The 18,899-nt window shown below is 42.3% G+C and overlaps 1 protein-coding gene across 1 annotated transcript in view; it reads left to right on the top strand.

Moving 5' to 3' along the window:
• Positions 1 to 36: 36 nt before the first annotated feature.
• The window catches only part of mtrex (Mtr4 exosome RNA helicase), a 27,484-nt gene continuing 8,621 nt past the window's right edge, over positions 37 to 18,899 (top strand). The window contains exons 1-20 of the mRNA XM_049018826.1: positions 37 to 186; positions 909 to 1,043; positions 2,373 to 2,439; positions 2,518 to 2,580; positions 2,749 to 2,861; positions 3,199 to 3,373; positions 3,616 to 3,706; positions 3,963 to 4,087; positions 4,332 to 4,430; positions 7,675 to 7,792; positions 8,076 to 8,207; positions 11,229 to 11,308; positions 12,875 to 12,985; positions 13,560 to 13,661; positions 14,249 to 14,374; positions 16,386 to 16,536; positions 16,774 to 16,946; positions 17,184 to 17,252; positions 17,548 to 17,676; positions 18,367 to 18,477. Coding sequence (XP_048874783.1) covers positions 89 to 186; positions 909 to 1,043; positions 2,373 to 2,439; positions 2,518 to 2,580; positions 2,749 to 2,861; positions 3,199 to 3,373; positions 3,616 to 3,706; positions 3,963 to 4,087; positions 4,332 to 4,430; positions 7,675 to 7,792; positions 8,076 to 8,207; positions 11,229 to 11,308; positions 12,875 to 12,985; positions 13,560 to 13,661; positions 14,249 to 14,374; positions 16,386 to 16,536; positions 16,774 to 16,946; positions 17,184 to 17,252; positions 17,548 to 17,676; positions 18,367 to 18,477 — 2,268 coding nt within the window. The 5' untranslated portion in view covers positions 37 to 88. The remainder of the gene's footprint in view (positions 187 to 908; positions 1,044 to 2,372; positions 2,440 to 2,517; positions 2,581 to 2,748; positions 2,862 to 3,198; positions 3,374 to 3,615; positions 3,707 to 3,962; positions 4,088 to 4,331; positions 4,431 to 7,674; positions 7,793 to 8,075; positions 8,208 to 11,228; positions 11,309 to 12,874; positions 12,986 to 13,559; positions 13,662 to 14,248; positions 14,375 to 16,385; positions 16,537 to 16,773; positions 16,947 to 17,183; positions 17,253 to 17,547; positions 17,677 to 18,366; positions 18,478 to 18,899) is intronic.

The raw sequence follows: 18,899 nt of genomic DNA, 5'->3' as shown, positions 1-18,899 counted from the left end.
AAATTGTCCTGTTTGGGACGCCGTAGCGGAAGCGGTTTAGCTCAACGTGCATTATGGGAGTTGTGTTTCATACAGATGTTTCGGAACTATGGCGGACGCCTTTGGAGATGAGCTTTTCAGCGTGTTTGAGGAGGACCAAGGAGGTTCCAGCAAACGAAAGAACATTTCCTTAGGACCATCGTCCGGGTAAAATCAATGATATTTGACGGTTTTAATTTTGAACATCCTTTATACTTAATAAGTGTGGAGTAGTGTAGGTAGTTTAAGTACGCGTTAGCCTGTACGTTCTTGGCTACAATTTCGTAGTTAGCTACCATAATACATCAGTAGGTTGGTAAATGGTATGAGTGGTATAATCTTGATAGTTACTCGATTTATAGGTAGGTTTTGGCAGCCACCTGTGTAAATGTGTTAAACCGTTGTTGTGGCATTGCCTTAGCTTCAGTAGACAGGCTGTACCACGTGTAGGATCTGTGGAACTGCCTAGGATGTACACAGCTCTTCAGAACTTGGTAGCAGCGTAATTATTGTGGCAAAAATATTGAAGTTTTAGCCACCGGGAGTCGTCGTTAGAGTCCTATTAAATACATACGCTGTTTTCCTGATTTTTCTGTTAACAGCCATTTTCGGTTGTTGATTATTAATGTTTCGTTTACGTAACTACATTATTTCTATTTCAGTTTTATGAACGATAAGGAGTTTAATCTTGTACCCTTGTCGCTAGGTGTTAACTGGAAGCTCGGACAGTTGCAGTTGTGCCTAGCTCACTCATTGACAGCTGTATCATCGTTTTGACAAAAACGTTTGAAATAAATGTGATTGTGTGTTCGATCATTCACACAGCATATGGAACCAAATGTTTATATTTACGATGTAGACACATTACTGTGTGATTGTCTCTCTTTTAGGAAAGCAACCCATGGCAAGGATATACCTGAAAAGGGTTCCACCTCTCAGAGCAAGCGGGAATTTGAAAATGACGGCGATGAGGTTATTTTTGGGAAAAAGCCGAAGATTGACACCATGTCTGCTGATGATATTAAGTAAGGGAATATCTACACTATTGTTGCAATATGAGGTAGCCACTGCTGCTTAGTTTTAGATTAGAATAGTTTGGTTGGTTGGTTGGTTAGTATAGGTTTCAGATTTAGGTCTGTAATCATATGTAGTCATCTTGTGCCAATTATGTCCAAAAGTCCTACATTAGGGTTGCAAAGGGATGGAGTCTTTCCATGGGAAGTCAAGCTTTGGAATTTTGGAAACTGCCTGATATCCATGCAACATCTGGGATACAGCAAAGATAGCAAACAGTATTACAATGCAACATAGAATATGACTTACAAGCAGTGTGTTTTGATACTGATGCTTATTTTGGGGTGGGCACAATGAATTCATTGTATTGGGGAAGATGGTGGCGCAGGAGGTAGTGCTCTCGTTCGGCAACTGGAGGGTTGCAGGTTCGAGCCCTGGTTCCTCCTGACCCCATCAAAGTGTCCTTGAGCAAGACACTGAACCCCAAATTGCTCCCGGTGAGCAGGTTGGCACCTTGCATGGCAGCCTCCGCCACCGGGGTGTGAATGAGTGTGTGGATGGGTGAATGTGAGGCATGAAATGTAAAGCGCTTTGAGTACTCGTAGGAGTAGAAAAGCGCTATATAAATGCAGTCCATTTACCATTTACCATTCACTGTTAGTGTCATCGAGATGTTTTTTTCCAATTATATTTAAATTCCTTGTTAAAGGCTAAACTGCAAGTCTCTCAACAATTTTGCGACCCTAACCTATATTACTGAACCCTGACAAGGAAGTATCTTCCCATTCATGGTTGTGGGTGGGGATTGTGTGCCGTTCCATTTCCTACCTGCTTTTGTGAAAACGAAACTACTATAGCAGGCTTCCAGGGTCAGGATTTCCATAGCTCTGTAAAGTTTATAATTGGATAATTATTTACGGTTGAAATTCATTATGATTCTTAATCTGATTATTGCAACTGCATTATACAAAATGAAGTGACCCGTGATTTGAAAACGTTGATCTCTTGGTCTGTGAGAGTGTCATAGACTTCTAAGCAGACATGCCATTAATTTTCCCAAAATAAATGATGGGTAGCTTAGTTTGTCCGTCTATTTGGATCTTTTTGGTAGGATTTTCCAGACTAAATCGATGTCTCTAAACGGTGTGTAATTGCATGTGTTCGATTCCTGCAAATGACTGACATTTATTCCACAGTGACTCCTCCGCTTCATTGGATAGGCTCCTGGCTCATTGGCCTCTACTGGACATGTTTTGCTAAAAAGATGGATTCTTGCAATACTAGAACTGCTGATGGTACACACTAATTTGATAATGGCATCTGATGTGTAACGTTTTCAGCCTTGCAGACCTCATGCCTAAAGTGAAGGTGGAACAGGTGGAGACTGTGGAAGGTTGCACACATGAGGTGAGGTGGCCGATAATGGGATCTGTGATTCCATCTTGTTTTTTTATGCAGTGATTGATTACCGCTTGCCTCCGTTAGGTGGCCCTCCCAGCTGATGAAGACTATACATCACTCAAGCCCAGAGTTGGCAAAGCAGCTAAGGTACTTCAGACTGTCTTGTTTTATATGTACTGACCATTAACCCAAGTTAATGTGGGTAAAACTGATGCATTTATGCCTTTTGCTCATTCTAACTCTGTCGTAAATGTTCTGCTTCCTTTATACCAATCTGATAAACTACTGGTGATTTCCAATCGTGTCGTCCTGTAGGAGTACCCCTTCATCCTGGACCCCTTCCAGCGTGAGGCTATTCTGTGCATCGACAATAATCAGTCTGTCCTTGTGTCTGCCCACACGTCTGCCGGGAAGACTGTATGTGCAGAGTGAGTGTTCTGTACAAAAGTAAAATTTTGTTTTTGTGTAGTGTTACCTGCTTTCGTAGTCTAAGCAAAAGAGTATGGTAACATTTGCCCGAAAGCGTGAAAACATTTCTTTTGTAGTGCAATTTTTTCAAGTGGCTGGTTAAGGAGCTAAATGTGAAGCTGTGTGGATTTTTGCTGCCCCTTTAGCATGAGATGCTATGAAAAATCCCTCTCTATAAACCTGCGGAATCAATCAGTCTAAGTAGCTTTGGGTAAATGTGCCCTCTGATAAGCTAAATAGAATGAAATCGCAGAGTTAAGAGCAGCACTCGGGGCCATCTTCTGCTCCGTCACGTAGGTATGCCATCGCTCTGGCGCTGAGAGAGAAACAGCGAGTGATCTTCACCAGTCCCATCAAAGCCCTGAGCAACCAGAAATACCGGGAGATGTACGAGGAGTTCCAGGATGTCGGCCTGATGACGGGTGACGTCACCATCAACCCCACAGCCTCCTGCTTGGTCATGACTACCGAGGTGAGCCGTCCGTTCTAGATGACACGGTCTTTTAGAGATATGTGCCCTGGTGCTGCTGCTGAAGTCTTTCTTTTGGCTGACAGCGGAGTGCATTTATGGTTAAGGAGCCTGTAATGACGGTCATTGGAATAAAAATGCAAATAGCAGCATTTTAAGGGAAAGCAAGTTAACGTCACTCTCTGCTGTTCCTTTATTGTCAGATGTAGTTTGCTTAGCCTCAGTATTTTTTTCCTCCTTTGCAGATTTTAAGGAGCATGCTGTACAGGGGCTCCGAGGTGATGAGAGAGGTGGCCTGGGTTATCTTCGATGAGATCCACTACATGAGGGATGCAGGTGCAGTCTCTTGAGCAGATTAGCATCTTCTCCTTAGGCACAATCATTGTACCCTTCAGAGCGTGAGGTAGAGCCATGTGGGATGTGTGTTTCAGCTTCGTATCTTTTTTTTACGCCATACTGCTGCCTATTGGTGGATATTTCTATATAATTTTTATTGCTTTTTGGAATAGCTTTCCTCCAAGATTCAGTAGTGCAAGCTACCCAGTATAAATTAACGGAAAGATTTTTAAGTCTCTAAATGACGTGTCTGCAGAGCGTGGTGTGGTCTGGGAGGAGACCATCATCCTGCTTCCTGACAATGTTCACTACGTGTTTCTGTCGGCCACCATCCCCAACGCGCGGCAGTTTGCCGAGTGGATCTGCCACCTTCACAAGCAGGTGAGCTTATAAAGCAGGTCGTCACTCAGTCCTGTTCATCCATAGTGTAGCAATGTGTGCGGCAGCAGTGTTTTTTTTCCTTTCCTTCCAGTACTTAAACTTAACTTAAAATGTAGACACTTTGGGAGAATCTCAGCAACGTACCTTTTTGTATCTTATGGCAGTATTTTTTTTGCTTATTTTACTATTAGGTCATTATTATGTTTATTAGAATTTGATGTAACTGTAATTTATTTCCCTGCAGCCATGCCATGTAGTTTACACAGATTACCGCCCAACTCCCCTGCAGCACTACGTCTTCCCAGCAGGTGGCGACGGACTTCATCTTGTGGTGGATGAAAATGTGAGTGATTGTGGCCACGCTTGCTTTATGTTTTGGTTTATATGATCCCCTGTCTTGATATTAAAATGTATTTTGCAGTGATTTCATATATTACAGCATCTTTGTAGTACATGTGTACTATATTTGATCATCTTCCTCCCCCAGTGGATTTTGTAGTATTAAGGCTAAAGCAAAAATATTTTTAAGATGATATAGTAATGAAGGTGATGCTTTTTCTTTGCTTAATAGTTTTGCACAGTGACAAGTGTCATAGATGCCTTATTGGTTATAAAAAATGTCTTCCTTAGTATAGATATTGTACCTGTTCCTATTTATGCATTATAAAGTAAAAGGTCATCTTCTTGCCTCATGTTTTAACTGTCACCTACTTTTTTTTTTTATTTTGGCCTTGCATCACAAGTTCAGTACGGAACTGAAATATCGCACTTGTGCAATATGGCTTTACTTATTTTCTGTTAAAAGGTCAGGTGTGAATTTTGCACGGCTTTTAAAATTATGTGCTATAGTTTTATGATTAAATTGACTGCAGATCAATATTCTTATTTAAAAAGATACTTCTTGCAAAAATCAACTGAAACTGGTTTTCAAGGAGAGAGGACTTTTACACGCTTATTTTATGGAAATTACCACACTTGTAGTCAGGGCTCTTCCTACCCCGATCCTTGTGTAAACTGCATATCCTTCATATCCAGCTGTCATTTATATAGCAAATCTCTGCAACTAATCTCTTTTGCCTTTTGATGTTTTAAAATATCTAGGACTGTCATGGATTGGTTATCGATAATTGAGTAATCTACCGATTTGAATCTGGCGATTCTTAGTGTAATTGTGTATATAATGAGACACATATTGCAATGGGTGTGATACAGGAACCAACCAACCATTGCAGAGTGCACACACTGTTGCACAGTCAGTTTTAGGTACTCTTGTTCACTTTAAGTGAAACTGCATGATTTTGGAAAGTGGATGTAAACCAGAGGATCTGCCGCAGCTACGCACGTCAACACTGCACCGACATGCAAACTCGAGAAATACAAAGTAGAAAAGTGCTGCCCTCAGTGCCCATGATCATAATATCTATGTGATACTTCATGCACATGCAATAATCATATTGCGAGGACTGCAGTAATCTGCTGGGTTCAAACCATTAATAATGTTGTGCTAAAACATTCCTACTCAGTCATTTGAAATCAAAACTTGGTAAGGTTTGCCATTTCATTTTTTTAAATTTTCTGCCACTTATCCCGGGTCGGCTCGTGGGGGCAATAGTTTAAGCAGGGATGCCCAGACCTCCATCTCACCAGCCACCTCCTTCAGCTCCTCCGGGGGAATACCTAGATATTCCCAGGCCAGCTAAGAAATATAATCTCCCGCTGGGACCTCCACCCAGTTGGACATGCCCGAAACACCTCCCCAGGGAGCCGTCCAGGATGCATCCTACATAGATGCCCAAACCACCTGAATTGGCTCCTTTCAGTGTGAAGGAGCAGCGGTTCTCGACTGTCCAAGCTCTTAGGCTCAGCCCAGAAACCCCGCCGAGGAAACTCATTCCAGCCGCTTGTGTCTGCGATCTCATTCCTTCAGTCATTACCCAGAGCTCATGACTGTAGATGAGGGTAGGAACATAGATTGACCAGTAAATCAAACGTTTCGCCTTCTGGCCCTGCTCCATCTTTTCCATAACAAAAAGGAAAAAGAGAAAAGAAAAGCGAACGAGAAGTGGTCAAGAAAAGACATTAGTCTTCTGCTGTATGAAAATATTTTGCATTCCATGGAGAGGATATTAGGCAAAAGCAGGTGATTTATCGGCACTGCTTTGTTTGGTGCAGGGGCCGGAAACCTGCGGCTCTTTTGCCACGTGGCTCTTCTCAGAACGATAGACGAATTCCCATTTTCATGTCTTAACATATGATACTTTCGTAAAGGGAAGTCATTCATTTTATGGGTTAATATTATTTTTCGTTTAGATATTTCTTTAGCTATATGTGAATGAGGCGGTCCGTCGCACGCTTCTGTTTCGTCTTAACTGCATAATTTACATCTCCCTTAAAGTCATTCGCTAAAAGGAGATTATGTCTCTGGGTAAATCGTATGCTTTCCGGACTTTTCTTAAGCACCTGAGATTGAATGTACACTTCAATGTTTATTGGGATTCCTAATTTTTTCATATACTTTTTGTAGTAAATCGTCACCACGCCTGTTATAGTTTCTCTGATTTACATGTTATAGCCAGCTGAGTTCGGAGTGGTGAGGACATATTTTATATAATAAGCATTACAAAGTAATGCATGTGTTCCTTATTAAGAACCATTGTATTTAACTCAAATGTTTTATCAATAGACTTATTTGGCAGCCCATGCGGAAGTACAATTTACTCTTAGTCGGGCATTCTTAACCCTTCTTGACTTTCCGTATAGTTAATTTTCAGCTTCTAAAATATAGAAATAACTTCCAATATTGCAGTGTGAAATTTTTCCAGCATCGCTCAGCCCTGCTCAAAACACATGCTAAGTTCACAAGAAATATTATGTGGTTATTATATACTGTATTATATAAGATGATGCGGCTAAATGATGCTTCATTTTAGCAATTATTGTGAGGTTAAGGAATCATATGAAGTGAGTTAAGCAAAGTGATGACAGACTTGCTAAACTGTTCTGAGAATCTAAATGGTACGTATCTTTGTCTAACCTCACATTATTGGGTGAGTCTGTCAAACCTGAATGTCGTCTTTTAAGATGTAGTTGGTTTGCAGTCGTGCTGTGCTGATATTTAAGTTCTGCTTTGCAATACAGACAAACGATTGCATTTTCATTCCCTTTTAATGTCCATGTGCTTCCATACGACTGAGGCTTTTGCTCTTCATCTGAACCCTCATCCGCTATGTGCCGTCTTCATCATATTGCCGAGTAACTGAAGGAAAACTTTAATCAATGCTTTTTCATAATCGAGTTTTATCGTGTAATCACGACAGCTCTAAGAATATCTGTAAGTTGGTATTATTGGAAGGTGAGTTTTTAGAAGTGAGTTTTCGTTAGTGATTTCGTTATCTGGATGACTGCCACTTTTATATTTTAGCTTTGACATTGGGGAAAAACTATCGTATCAGCTATGGGCGTATATAGTCACTCGCCGTGAATAATGGCATCTTCCTCCCTGCTTTGCCCGTATATCTGTCAGGGGGCCCTCAAGCTGTGAGTCTCTTGGGTAATTTAATTTGCACCCATTTTATTTGCTGTCTCAGGGAGAGTTCAGAGAGGACAACTTCAACACGGCCATGCAAGTGCTGAGGGATGCTGGTGATTCTGGTAGCAGCAGTGGAGCCAAGTGGGACCCCAAGGGCCGCAAAGGAGGGACGAAAGGTGGGGGCCATCATCTCCTGCCTGCCCAGCCCGGTTCACCCACAGAGCTCCACTGATTTCACTTTACCCCATTAAGATTTTGTCCGTCTTTAATTTAAAATGGTTTGCTCTTAACTCCTCACCCCTAGTTATTGTGTCTCACAAGCTGCCTAAGTACCGTTTCAAGTAGTCGATGTGGCACTTGACGTGATGGACAGCATTGCTCTTGTTGTTCCTGTCCGGGTTCTTTCCCTGCCTGGTACGTGAGGTCAGTCTGATAATTAAATGATTGCCGTCTCCACAGGCCCTTCCAACGTTTTCAAGATCGTCAAGATGATCATGGAAAGGAACTTTCAGCCGGTCATCATCTTCAGCTTCAGTAAGAAGGAGTGCGAAGCCTACGCCATACAGGTGGCCAAGCTGGACTTCAACACAGGTGCGTTGGAATGGGCCTCACACCCTCTGAGTCTGGATACCTCAGAGTCTGCAGCTGATTTGTGTGTCGTACTCCTGGTCAGTGGGCCTTTACGTTTTAGTTTCCGCTTCAATCTTAAATGCTGTTTTTCTTGTGTGATGAGAGATCTATAAAAAAGCTGTCTTAGGGAAACCACGTCGGTTTCCTTATAAATGAAGTGGTCTTATGTGTGGTCCATTTACAAAACCTGCCCTTTCACATTGTTTGCCGTTGGATTGTGTTGAAGGTCATAAATGGAAACTTGCGTTCCTATTAAAGTAGCTGTTTAAGTTAAAGTGATGATTCTGGAACAATGGTGGTGATCCTGGGAACCGTCCGCAAGTAATTTTTGTTTTTGGTGATTCGCAATGAGGTACCACTGAGCTGCGAGGGGCTGAAACCATAATTGCATGTTTAGGAATACATTGGCTTGTTGGGTTTCACTTTTGTTGTGAAAATGTCACGCCTTTGTTTAGCTAAACGTAGGCTGTGAAGCTAATTATGATTTCTGTGTTTTAAATATGAGCCTGGAAAAAGTTGCCTGTAGTACTACAGCTGTACATATAAGGCTTTGTATAACCTTTGTTACTTAGTTTTCTCTGCAATGTTCTTTAATGTTCAGGCACTCAGCCAAACAGGCATGTTGTAATTGGTTGCTAAATTGCATACCTCATCATTCATTTATGTATATTCACTTCAGTTATATATTCTGGAGTCTCAGTCTGCCCCATATGTTGGCCTGATGGTCTGGTTAGCTTGGCAAGCTTGACACCCATCCACACGATCAAGCCTCTGCTAATGTGTTTGTTAAACTGACTAATGGTGCAGTCCCCAATTATGGGAATTTTGCACGCAGAGTCCACTATAGTTATGTAATCGTATGATTGTTGCATATCTGAATCGGTATGTTTGTATGTTTATCATGCTTGACAAAAAGGAGAATTTCGGCCTTGAAGGCATTTTTGCCATTAGGAAATGGGATAGTTCACTCACCCTGAATTATTTTTAGAACTGGGCTTTCACTGCGACTGAAGACCTTTTTGCAGTGGAGTATCTCTTGCCAGTGCTGGTGGGCAATCATGTGACCTCCCCGTGTCATAAGCGTCGGGCTGCCGTCCCTGTTCTCCCTCTGATCCTCTAGACCCTCTGCTGGTGGTGGGGGGAGAGGGAGGGGGGCGGGTGCAGCAGCCGGCCCTTTAGAGCATCCCCGTGACGCCGCGTTAATGGCAGTACTCCGGAGGAAGGTGCACTTGATTGTGGCCCAGCAGGATGACATCACATGCCTTTGCCTTTCAGCGCAGATGGCCCGTTGCAGGACTGTGTTTATAAGCCTTCTAAGAGCCTGGGATTGGGGAGAGGTTTCAAGGGCAATTGACCATGTAAGAAGATCTGGAGCGGCTCATGCCCATGTGAGGCGTTTGAAGTCTGGCCGCCTCTAGTCTCATTGAGGGGTGCAGCTCTGATTCTGAGCTCAGCCTCTCGTCCCCCTCGGAAACGTTACAGAAGCACCTATGAAAATAGGGATGATCGACGGCTGTTGGCACCACGCGTCTGTTCATGTTGACATTATTTGTGCTGAAATCCCCCCCCCCATTTCCTGGTGCCCCACCTCAGAGCCTAGAATAGAAGTGCTCAGCTGCCTGACATTGCTCCTAAATGTGGTCTGCCAGGAGAGCAGGGTCCAGAGGATTAGCTGGGGGACTGGTGAGAGAGAGTGTGTGTGCGCAGCCAGGGAGAGCATTCCACGCTCATGACTTGGGGCTGAGCTGCTTCAGTCATGGGTGGGATGAGACTAACAGTCGTAAAACTGGCCTTCTAAAAACACTCCAAGCTATGACTGCTAACTTCTTGCGTCTTGACGTTATTAGCCTTTTTATGAGAAATGTTATGTGCCGCCGTCACTCTTGTTTTTGACATTGCCTCTTGATTGTATGCTTGCGTACGTAACTGAACCTGCATCCTTCAGTATCTTCAGTGTTATGCTTTTCGATGTTCTGTGTATCTGGATTGAGTGGGCCTTTGGGCATGCACATCTTTTATAGTAGTTGCATAGTACAAAAAAAAGTTTGATTTTGCAAGCTACAGTAGCAATGGTGAAGACCTTGAGGTAGCTGTATCTAACTAAATAAAAAGTAATGTTATCCTTAGAGATCTGTAAATTACTGATTAACATATTGCTTTGGCCAATTAAAAATTGAGATCAGCATAGGTATGCATCAATCGTATTGTGCATTTCTGGCCTTTATTCATCTATTCTACCTTCATCAATATTCAACATTAGCAGCACCAGAATAAAAGATACAACTGAAATAATAGAGGGGGCAGCGTTGGAAGATCAGCCCTTTTCCGTAGTGGAGTAAACGAGATTTCCTGAGTTCGTTCACCACTTGGAGGTCTCAAGTACTGGCCTGTGACATGTTTATAATTTATTATTAAATCTGGCCTGCAGATCAACCTCTTGTTTTTCATAGAATAAAAAATGTCATTCCATGATCTGCCCTGATAGCCCCCCCCCCCATTAGACAGCACTTCCTTCGTGTTTGTTTTTTTCTGTACAGTTCAGTAGTTGGTCTTTTAACAATTTTACATTGGTATGTTTGCCCAGTGCTTATGTATTTCCATGGGAAATGAATTATGTTTTTTTTTTTCAGTGAACTGAAAAGATTTTGTTTTATTTTACGTTATCAGAATTATGGATGGATTGAATTGAATTATGAATGTAAAGATTTCCCATGCATCAAATCGCACTCTCAGTAATTGTAATCAAAATTCCTGGGGGCAGCAATTCACACCCCTGCCATATAGGTTAACCTAGCCTGTGGGTTAATATTTAGATATTATCATTATCATTCAGAAGTGAAATGTTCGCCATATAATTTGTGTGGTTTCTGGCTGCCAGATGCAACATGCTGAAATGTTTCATTAGTGTTAATTTGTCTGTGAAGTTGTTTCCATTTGAGTCATGTCCCGGGCTCATCGCCCTGATGCTGTGCATGTGTGCAGATGAAGAGAAGAAGCTTGTGGAGGAAGTCTTCAATAATGCCATCGACTGCCTGTCAGATGAAGACAAGAAGCTCCCACAGGTAAGATCCTGGGTTTTTTTTTTTTTTAAATAAAAAATGCCTTCAGATGTTAGTGTTTACTTTGTATGGTAATACAAAGGAGATTTAAAAGCCCCCATGCACCTTCAAAGAAGCAAGATGGTAAAGTGTCAGTTTATGGGCATTTGAGCACTGGGACTTTTGAGATCTGCATGTTCTGCTAGCCTGTGCCCAAAAATTGGCAGATACTCATAGATTTGTGGAAGAATTCCCTAATAGACTGTGCTTCTGAGCTTTAGACAGCTCCTTGTTTTGGAATAGTAATTTCCCATCAGCAGTTCTGCCAAAAAACAATCACATCCAAAGGAAATGTGTATTGAATGCACATTGAACTGAACTCAATAACCTCTTCCTCTGACATTATCAGGAAATGTTTGGGTTTTTTCTGCGTTTTCTGTCATCTTCACCATGTGCCCAGCGTGGACCTACTTATCACCAAATGCTGCTGGATTTTCAGCCTTGTCGGCTGCGTGTTCATCCACAGCGAGTCAGGCCTTGTCAGTTTTTCTTTGTTAAATCCCTGTTAACCTTTGGGCCAGCGAGGTGGGTTGTCTCGATGGCGGGGTCTGTTCTGGAGTACATGGTAGAGGTGAAAGAATTAGGAGGTCTGGGTTGACCTTTTTGCTTCATGAAACAAAACCACATGGTGAAAAGGGAAAACAAAGCTTGTCCTGAGTTAACTGAGCGAAATGGAGCCTTTGTAAATGCTGTTTGAAGTGGATTAGCAACGTTTCCCACATGTTCCCCTTGGCTTAGCAGCATGGTTTTGATTAGACCCTTAATCGTCTATTAACATGCAACTGACTGTTGGCCTCTTTTTTTTCTTCACCCCCTGCTTGCCTGTTTTGGCTTTTCTAGCCATCTTGGTATTTGTTTAAAACTGCAGGATAGATCTGCACGTTAAAAATTCATTGCTGTGTTGTCAAAGCATGATGCACTGTCAGGTGGCCTGTGTAATGATATGCAGACTGCAGTCACACATGAAGCAGTGCTAGCGAAAAGCTATGTAGGAAACAAAGTGCCGTCAGTGTCCATGACTGTTGTCTTGCAAGCAAGACTTCTGTCTCATTTTGGTTGTTTATTTTAAAGTCTGGACGGCTCAGATTTCCATCGGCATGTTTGGTTGGGAATGATGCACCCACAAACAAGTGTTAGGTGTCAGAAACCTGAGGAACAAGCCGCAGCCATCTTGACCAAACCAGTCCCAATGAATGTCACATCTGGCCACTTATCCTGGAAGTACTTGTTTGTCTATGTGGAATCTGGTAGCTGAATGTAAACACTATAAAGGAGTTGAATTGAATTGATTTTATTGTCTTTCCTGCAGCAATGTAACGTGCCAGGCTTTGTTTACCATTTGAAGTGTTTTTATAGGACATACTATCCCACTGTATCACTCCTTAATGTAAGTGTATAGCCGCCCAGGAATGCTCACCTTGGGTTTGTTTTTCCCTTCATAAAAGCCACCCCCCAGCCCCGTTTTGAAGTACACCTTCACGTTCACTTAATGAGCTTTAGCGTTTGTTTAATGTGTGTTCTCTGTGAAAGGTGGAACATGTCCTCCCACTCTTGAAAAGAGGCATCGGGATTCATCACGGAGGGCTTCTCCCCATCCTCAAGGAGACCATCGAGATCCTTTTCTCAGAAGGCCTGCTCAAGGTGGGCTTCAGTGTAAATGCTCTCCTGCTCATGGCAGGAAATCTGCAAATGGATTTTTTGCTTGGGAGGTACAGCGGTAGTATTCAGTTGTGCAGGGATTTCACAAATCGACTGCGTTCTAGTCTCGGATTACCTACTCAAGTGAAACTCAAGAGATACATTGGCATTGATATATTTTTGTTATTTTTCTGTGCTTAGTTTCCTTTACCGATTCCGCATAGTGAGATGTGAATATTTTAACTTTTGCTTCGGGATCATTGCCTTCTCACAGTCATGATTTTGCATAAATCTTCCTCATGCTGCAAGTCATTATTTCAGGGCTGTTTTTCCTTTCAGCCATTGCTCTTCTGTAATACTAGCCCTGCCTTAAATATTTTCACATGACACATTTTGATTCTTGGTGGTTTGTGAATCCATGTGGTTAATGGCGTATGAAGCCCAAATATTTTTGGCACCATAAGATTTGATAGCATCGTGGGTGTGGCAAACAAGTTCCCGTCTTGATGTTCAGATATACACCTTGGTTACCACCCAGTAATGTAGCCTAACAAGTTCCCCCCCCCCTTCTTCCCAGGCCTTGTTTGCAACTGAGACCTTTGCTATGGGAATTAATATGCCAGCACGCACTGTGTTGTTCACCAATGCCCGGAAGTTTGATGGGAAGGACTTTCGCTGGGTAAATGATGCACTATGTAATCCTGTATATCGTTTCTGCTGCTAAGTTTATAATTTAATCAATAACTGTGTTTGTATCGAACAGGAAAAACAACAGTATATACTAAGAATTCTCCTCTTCCCTAAAATGTTATCGGTTCTCAGAAGTAGGATTTGGCATGAAACGAATAACCACGTATTTCAGAAAGAAGCCATAGTTCAAGCTGTTATGAATAATGCGTTTTAGATTATAATTTTTTTTTTCCCTAAAACATTTTCTTCTGGCATCCCATTGACTTCAGGAAAGGAATCTGATGTCCAGAGTGGCTGTTTTGCACATCTGGTAATGATAAATGTGCCAAAAGAACATGCATTCAAGGGCTTTCAAATAAAGTGATGGCAGTTCAGCCTTTATTCCATCGTGATGTTTTTTTTCTATAGTGGCTCCTCACAGTAGTTTTTCAGAAGCAGATCGTCGGGTACCTTTATTCAGAGGTTGGCACATCAGGCTGAGCCAAGGGTGATGCCCCAAAGACTGAACATAAACAAATGTTGCTAAGGTTTCGTTGGCAGTACTCTGAGGTTTGTCGTCTTGCTGTACCACTACAGATTACCTCTGGCGAGTATATTCAGATGTCTGGCCGTGCTGGGAGGAGAGGCATGGATGAGAGGGGCATAGTGATCTTCATGGTGGACGAGAAGATGAGCCCTACAGTCGGAAAGCAGCTTCTCAAGGTACATTCAGAGTTGAACACAGTTACACACAGTTTTTATTTTAGCTTGCCAGCTAAATGTTTCAAATGTATGTAGTGTAAGTAGTACAATTCCTGTTTTTCAGACAACATAAATATTAGTCTTTAACTATGAGTAGTATATTCATACACCGATTATATACCTGTGTAAGACACATCAGAGGTAGAATAAAAGGATTTAACGACTTCACCATCTTCTGCTCTATCAGTCAGTTTTTCTCTATTTCCACTAAGACGACACATACTTCCCTAAAAGCCCTAATTGTAGCCATTGATGATTGATGGACGCCCTGTGCCACACATCGATAGACAATGTACCACTTAAGTATCTTGTGCATTTATTTTCCTGTTGCCAAACTAAATTTTCTGACTGTAATGCATGAGGTTACATTCATGTCTGCAGCAGGCGTCTGTCTTTGCAGAAGCCTCATTTGTAGAAGAGCACCACACGGGTTCTGCGTTTTCATGATGGTGTGCATGTAACTCATGACTATTTATACTGAAAATCTTTTAAGCTCCTCCTTTAGTAGCTCATTGGCACATTTCTTTGAGTGTTTACCACATTATTTCTCGACACATTTTCACATAGCTGGTGAGCAAAAAGGCACACTCCCCAATCCCATAGTGAATCCATTGTTGGTTTATTCCTTTTGGTTCTATTCTGGATGTTTAAAGGCTGTGATAACATTGTGTGATTCCCATGAAACTATACAAGCTCTTTCTGCATGGGGCGGTAACACAGTGCACAGAGCACGAACTCCAAAGTTGTGTAAACTGCCTTAACTGGATACTGTCAGAGCTCAGTGATGTCTTGTTTATGCTAATAAATGGATAATTGAATTAAGGCTGTAATTCATCATGTTTAGACACAGGCCATTGTTACCTCATATGTGGCTCAGTACCACATTGGTCCTGAAACTTATGAGATTTTGATTGTAAAAATAGCCATTATTCCCTCGATATTCTAGTAACGTAAATGGGAAGACAAACTGCCAGTTATCATTGGCTTAGGATGCTGACCTTTTTGGTGGGGTGACTGGGGATTGTTGGAGGGGAAATCATTTTCAGCCCTATTAGTTTTTCCGCAGATAATGCTTGTGGTATGAAAATGACAGTGGGGAACAGATTGTGTGGATACTGTAAGTTTTCAGCTTAAATGAAGATGATTTTGTAGGTTTATGAATAAAAGCTATAAGCAAAGACTTCCTCACTCACAAGTTCACGCTCGGCACATCCCATTTGCACTGAATCTTGAAATAAACCTCCGATTGGCAAACAAATCTGACATCCAATTCAGGATTGTTAAAATAATTACTACATCTTCCTTGCCCTGACCTGGAGTTTCTTAGAATAATTCTGTTGTGCCAGTTTTTCCTTGAAATCGTTCAATTGTGAAATCATTAAGGGCAGAATTTTAGAATGATTTTGTGAGAATGAGAATCGTTAGACTCTTGAACACACAGCACTCGAGCCAAGTTATTCTCCTCCTCCTGGCATGAAGAACCCAGGAGTTTGCATCAGCCAAGTCTTGCACAATTAATTTTTTTTGTTGGATGATGGTGAACAGCAGAGTTCACTTTGTATTTGGTTTATTGCAGTGAGGATGTATTACCCTGAGATGGTTCCTGAGGTAATAATCAGACATATTGTTTTGATCAAAGTAGCACTAAAAGTATGTGGTAATTTATCTCGGAATTTGTGAAAAAAAGTGTTCTGTTATTTTGACAGTTGATTCACTGTCATGCATGGTGTAACGTGTTTAAATGTAACAGCAGCTGCCCCTGTCATGTCTTCCTGCTGGTAGCCACGGAGCTGAAATGTCCCCTTTAAATCACTCCTTGATAGCACCTGTACATTCTTCTGCATTTACTGTGTTTCAGGCTCATTTCAGTTTTGTTTGTGAGCTGATCATACGATGTTCCTTCAGAATTGCCGGGGTGTGATTGTTACCTCAGTGTAATGCTGTCTGATCCTTTGTGTCTTTACACCACCAGGGTTCAGCAGACCCCCTGAACAGCGCTTTCCACCTCACCTACAACATGGTGTTGAATCTGCTGCGTGTGGAGGAGATCAACCCAGAGTACATGCTGGAGAAGTCCTTTTACCAGTTCCAGCACTACAAGGCTGTGCCAGGAGTCATTGAGAGTGAGTGCTGGTCTGAAGCGTCCATCTCCACTACTGCAGCAAGTTTACAGCAGAATGTGTAGTATAGTGTGATGTTTTGGAAAAGTAGCTTATTACTGAAATGTCCTTTTAAAAAGGTGAGGTGCGCCTCACGTGCAATATCCTTAGTGTAGGCATTTCTCGGGTAAATATCTCCTCTTCCTTGAGGAGCAGTTTTCCAAATGCATATGGATACTGGAATGTTCTTTATTAACATAGAAATGAAGAAACTGGAGGAGCAGTATAATGCCATAGAAATCCCCAATGAGGAGAGCGTGGTGACGTACTACAAAATCCGACAACAACTTGCCAAGCTGGGGAAGGAGATCGAGGATTACATCCACAAACCCAAGTACTGCTTGCCTTTTCTGCAGCCAGGACGACTGGTGAAGGTGAAGCCAACAAACTGCTCTGCGAATCGCGTCTCAGGCAGCCTAGGGGACTTGTGCTGTAGCATTGCGTAATGTTGGTTCAGAATTAGGCTGAATATACTGATTCCTCCTCCCTGCTTTCTCCCTGTAATGTTAAAGTATAAATTATAGTGCAGTTCATCCCATTGAACGTGCTGGTTTTGCTGTGGGCCTTCCGGCACGTTTTTCACGACTTCTGTCGGACTTTTGTTTCGAAAGGTAAAAAATGATGAAGATGACTTTGGATGGGGCGTTGTGGTTAATTTCTCCAAGAAATCCAACGTGAAGGTAATTATAAAAAGGCCGTTAGAAGCCAGTGCTATTGCTTAAAATTGACATTTTACATCTGTGAAGTAACAACAGGATCATTGGGGGGGCGTGAAGTCATAATGAAAACAATATTCATATTTTGAAATTGAGAGAAGTATCCATGTGGTGATGTTGCTTAACTTCGTAAAGGGTTTTTTTTTTTTTTTACCCTTACACAACGCAGCGTTTTGACATTGCATTTGGTGCCACATGCTTTGTGTTCACCCGAGCCGATGTCCTGGGCTCTGCTCTGATGATGCTCCTTGTGCCGCAGGCAAACGCTGGCGAGCTGGACCCTCTGTACGTTGTGGAAGTGCTGCTTCACTGCAGCAAGGAGAGTGTGAAGAACGCCGCTACAGAGGCAGCCAAACCCTGCAAGTCCGGGGACAAGGGCGAGATGCAGGTCTGCAGGCTGTGATCAACTCGCCCGTTCCACCCGGCAAAAGTAGCAAATGGGCAGTGGTGGCTTAATGGTTAGAGAAGCGCACTTGTAATTGAAAGATTGCAGGTTTGAATCCCCGACCAGCAAAGCACCACTGAGGTACCCTGAGCAAGGTACCGCCCCCAAGCACTGCTCTCCTGGTGCTGAATTAGTTGCCCCCTGCTATGTCACACTGTCACAGAGGACACATTTCGTTGTTGTGCACTGTGTGCTGTAGTGTGTCAACGATGACAATCACTTAATTCTAATTTTAATTCAAAGGAGCTCTGAGTAAACAGTGACTTTGTGCCCTGAGGAAGCTAACAGTTTACGTATTGTGGTTCGGCACCTCAGTGTAATATGATAGTGGGCAGGATTCCTTAATCATAAGAATTATTATACCATCCTGTCTGAGTGTCTTTGTTGGTAACCTCTTCATGACCTTTGCTTTTGAAGGCCTGTGTGTTTAAGTGCTATACCTCTCTCTTATATTTTTTAAAACACGTCAAACAAATTGAGGAAGGTTTCAGCCTTTCACCACCAACGCAAGAATACATGGCATTCTCTCATCTTAAACATCTGAATCGGAAGGTGTACTTGAAGCAGTGATTTAAAATGAGTTCTTAAGGCGATTAAGCAAACATGGGAATTGCTGTCCCTCCTCTGGTTCAGGTCGTTCCAGTCATGCTGCACTTGCTCACCGCCATCAGCTCTGTCCGTCTCTACATCCCCAAAGACCTCCGGCCGTTTGACAACAGGCAAAGTATGCTGAAGTCAATCCAGGTGAGACAGCCAGTGCATTACTGGGGGTACTCATTCAGCATGATCCAACTATGGCCGCGTTCATGGGCTGTTTGCAAACCTCTAACGTATGTCCGCTCGTGTTTTGGAGGGTTAAAGGTGGATTTCATTAAAATTTTAGTGGTTCATCAAGGTTTTGTAGATGCCAGCATGTCACAAGCCCGGGGGCATTAAGGGCACAAACTGTAAATGATTTGTCTATATTTGTTTAGCTCAGTTTATTTTTTTTTAATCAATCATGCACTTAGTTTGAGAACCCTTGGACCGGGATGGTTTAACAATGCTAACAATGCCTCTGGTGGGTAATGTTTTTATTCGTAGGCCAGTTGTTGGATCCCCATACGTTTCTCACTGAGGAGATTCCTGTGGATCACTTTTATGTCTGGTGTCAATGATTTTTAATG

The sequence above is a fragment of the Brienomyrus brachyistius genome, chromosome 7 (assembly GCF_023856365.1).
Source record: "Brienomyrus brachyistius isolate T26 chromosome 7, BBRACH_0.4, whole genome shotgun sequence".
Classification (NCBI taxonomy): domain Eukaryota; kingdom Metazoa; phylum Chordata; class Actinopteri; order Osteoglossiformes; family Mormyridae; genus Brienomyrus; species Brienomyrus brachyistius.
This window is presented reverse-complemented; position numbering and strand designations above follow the sequence as displayed.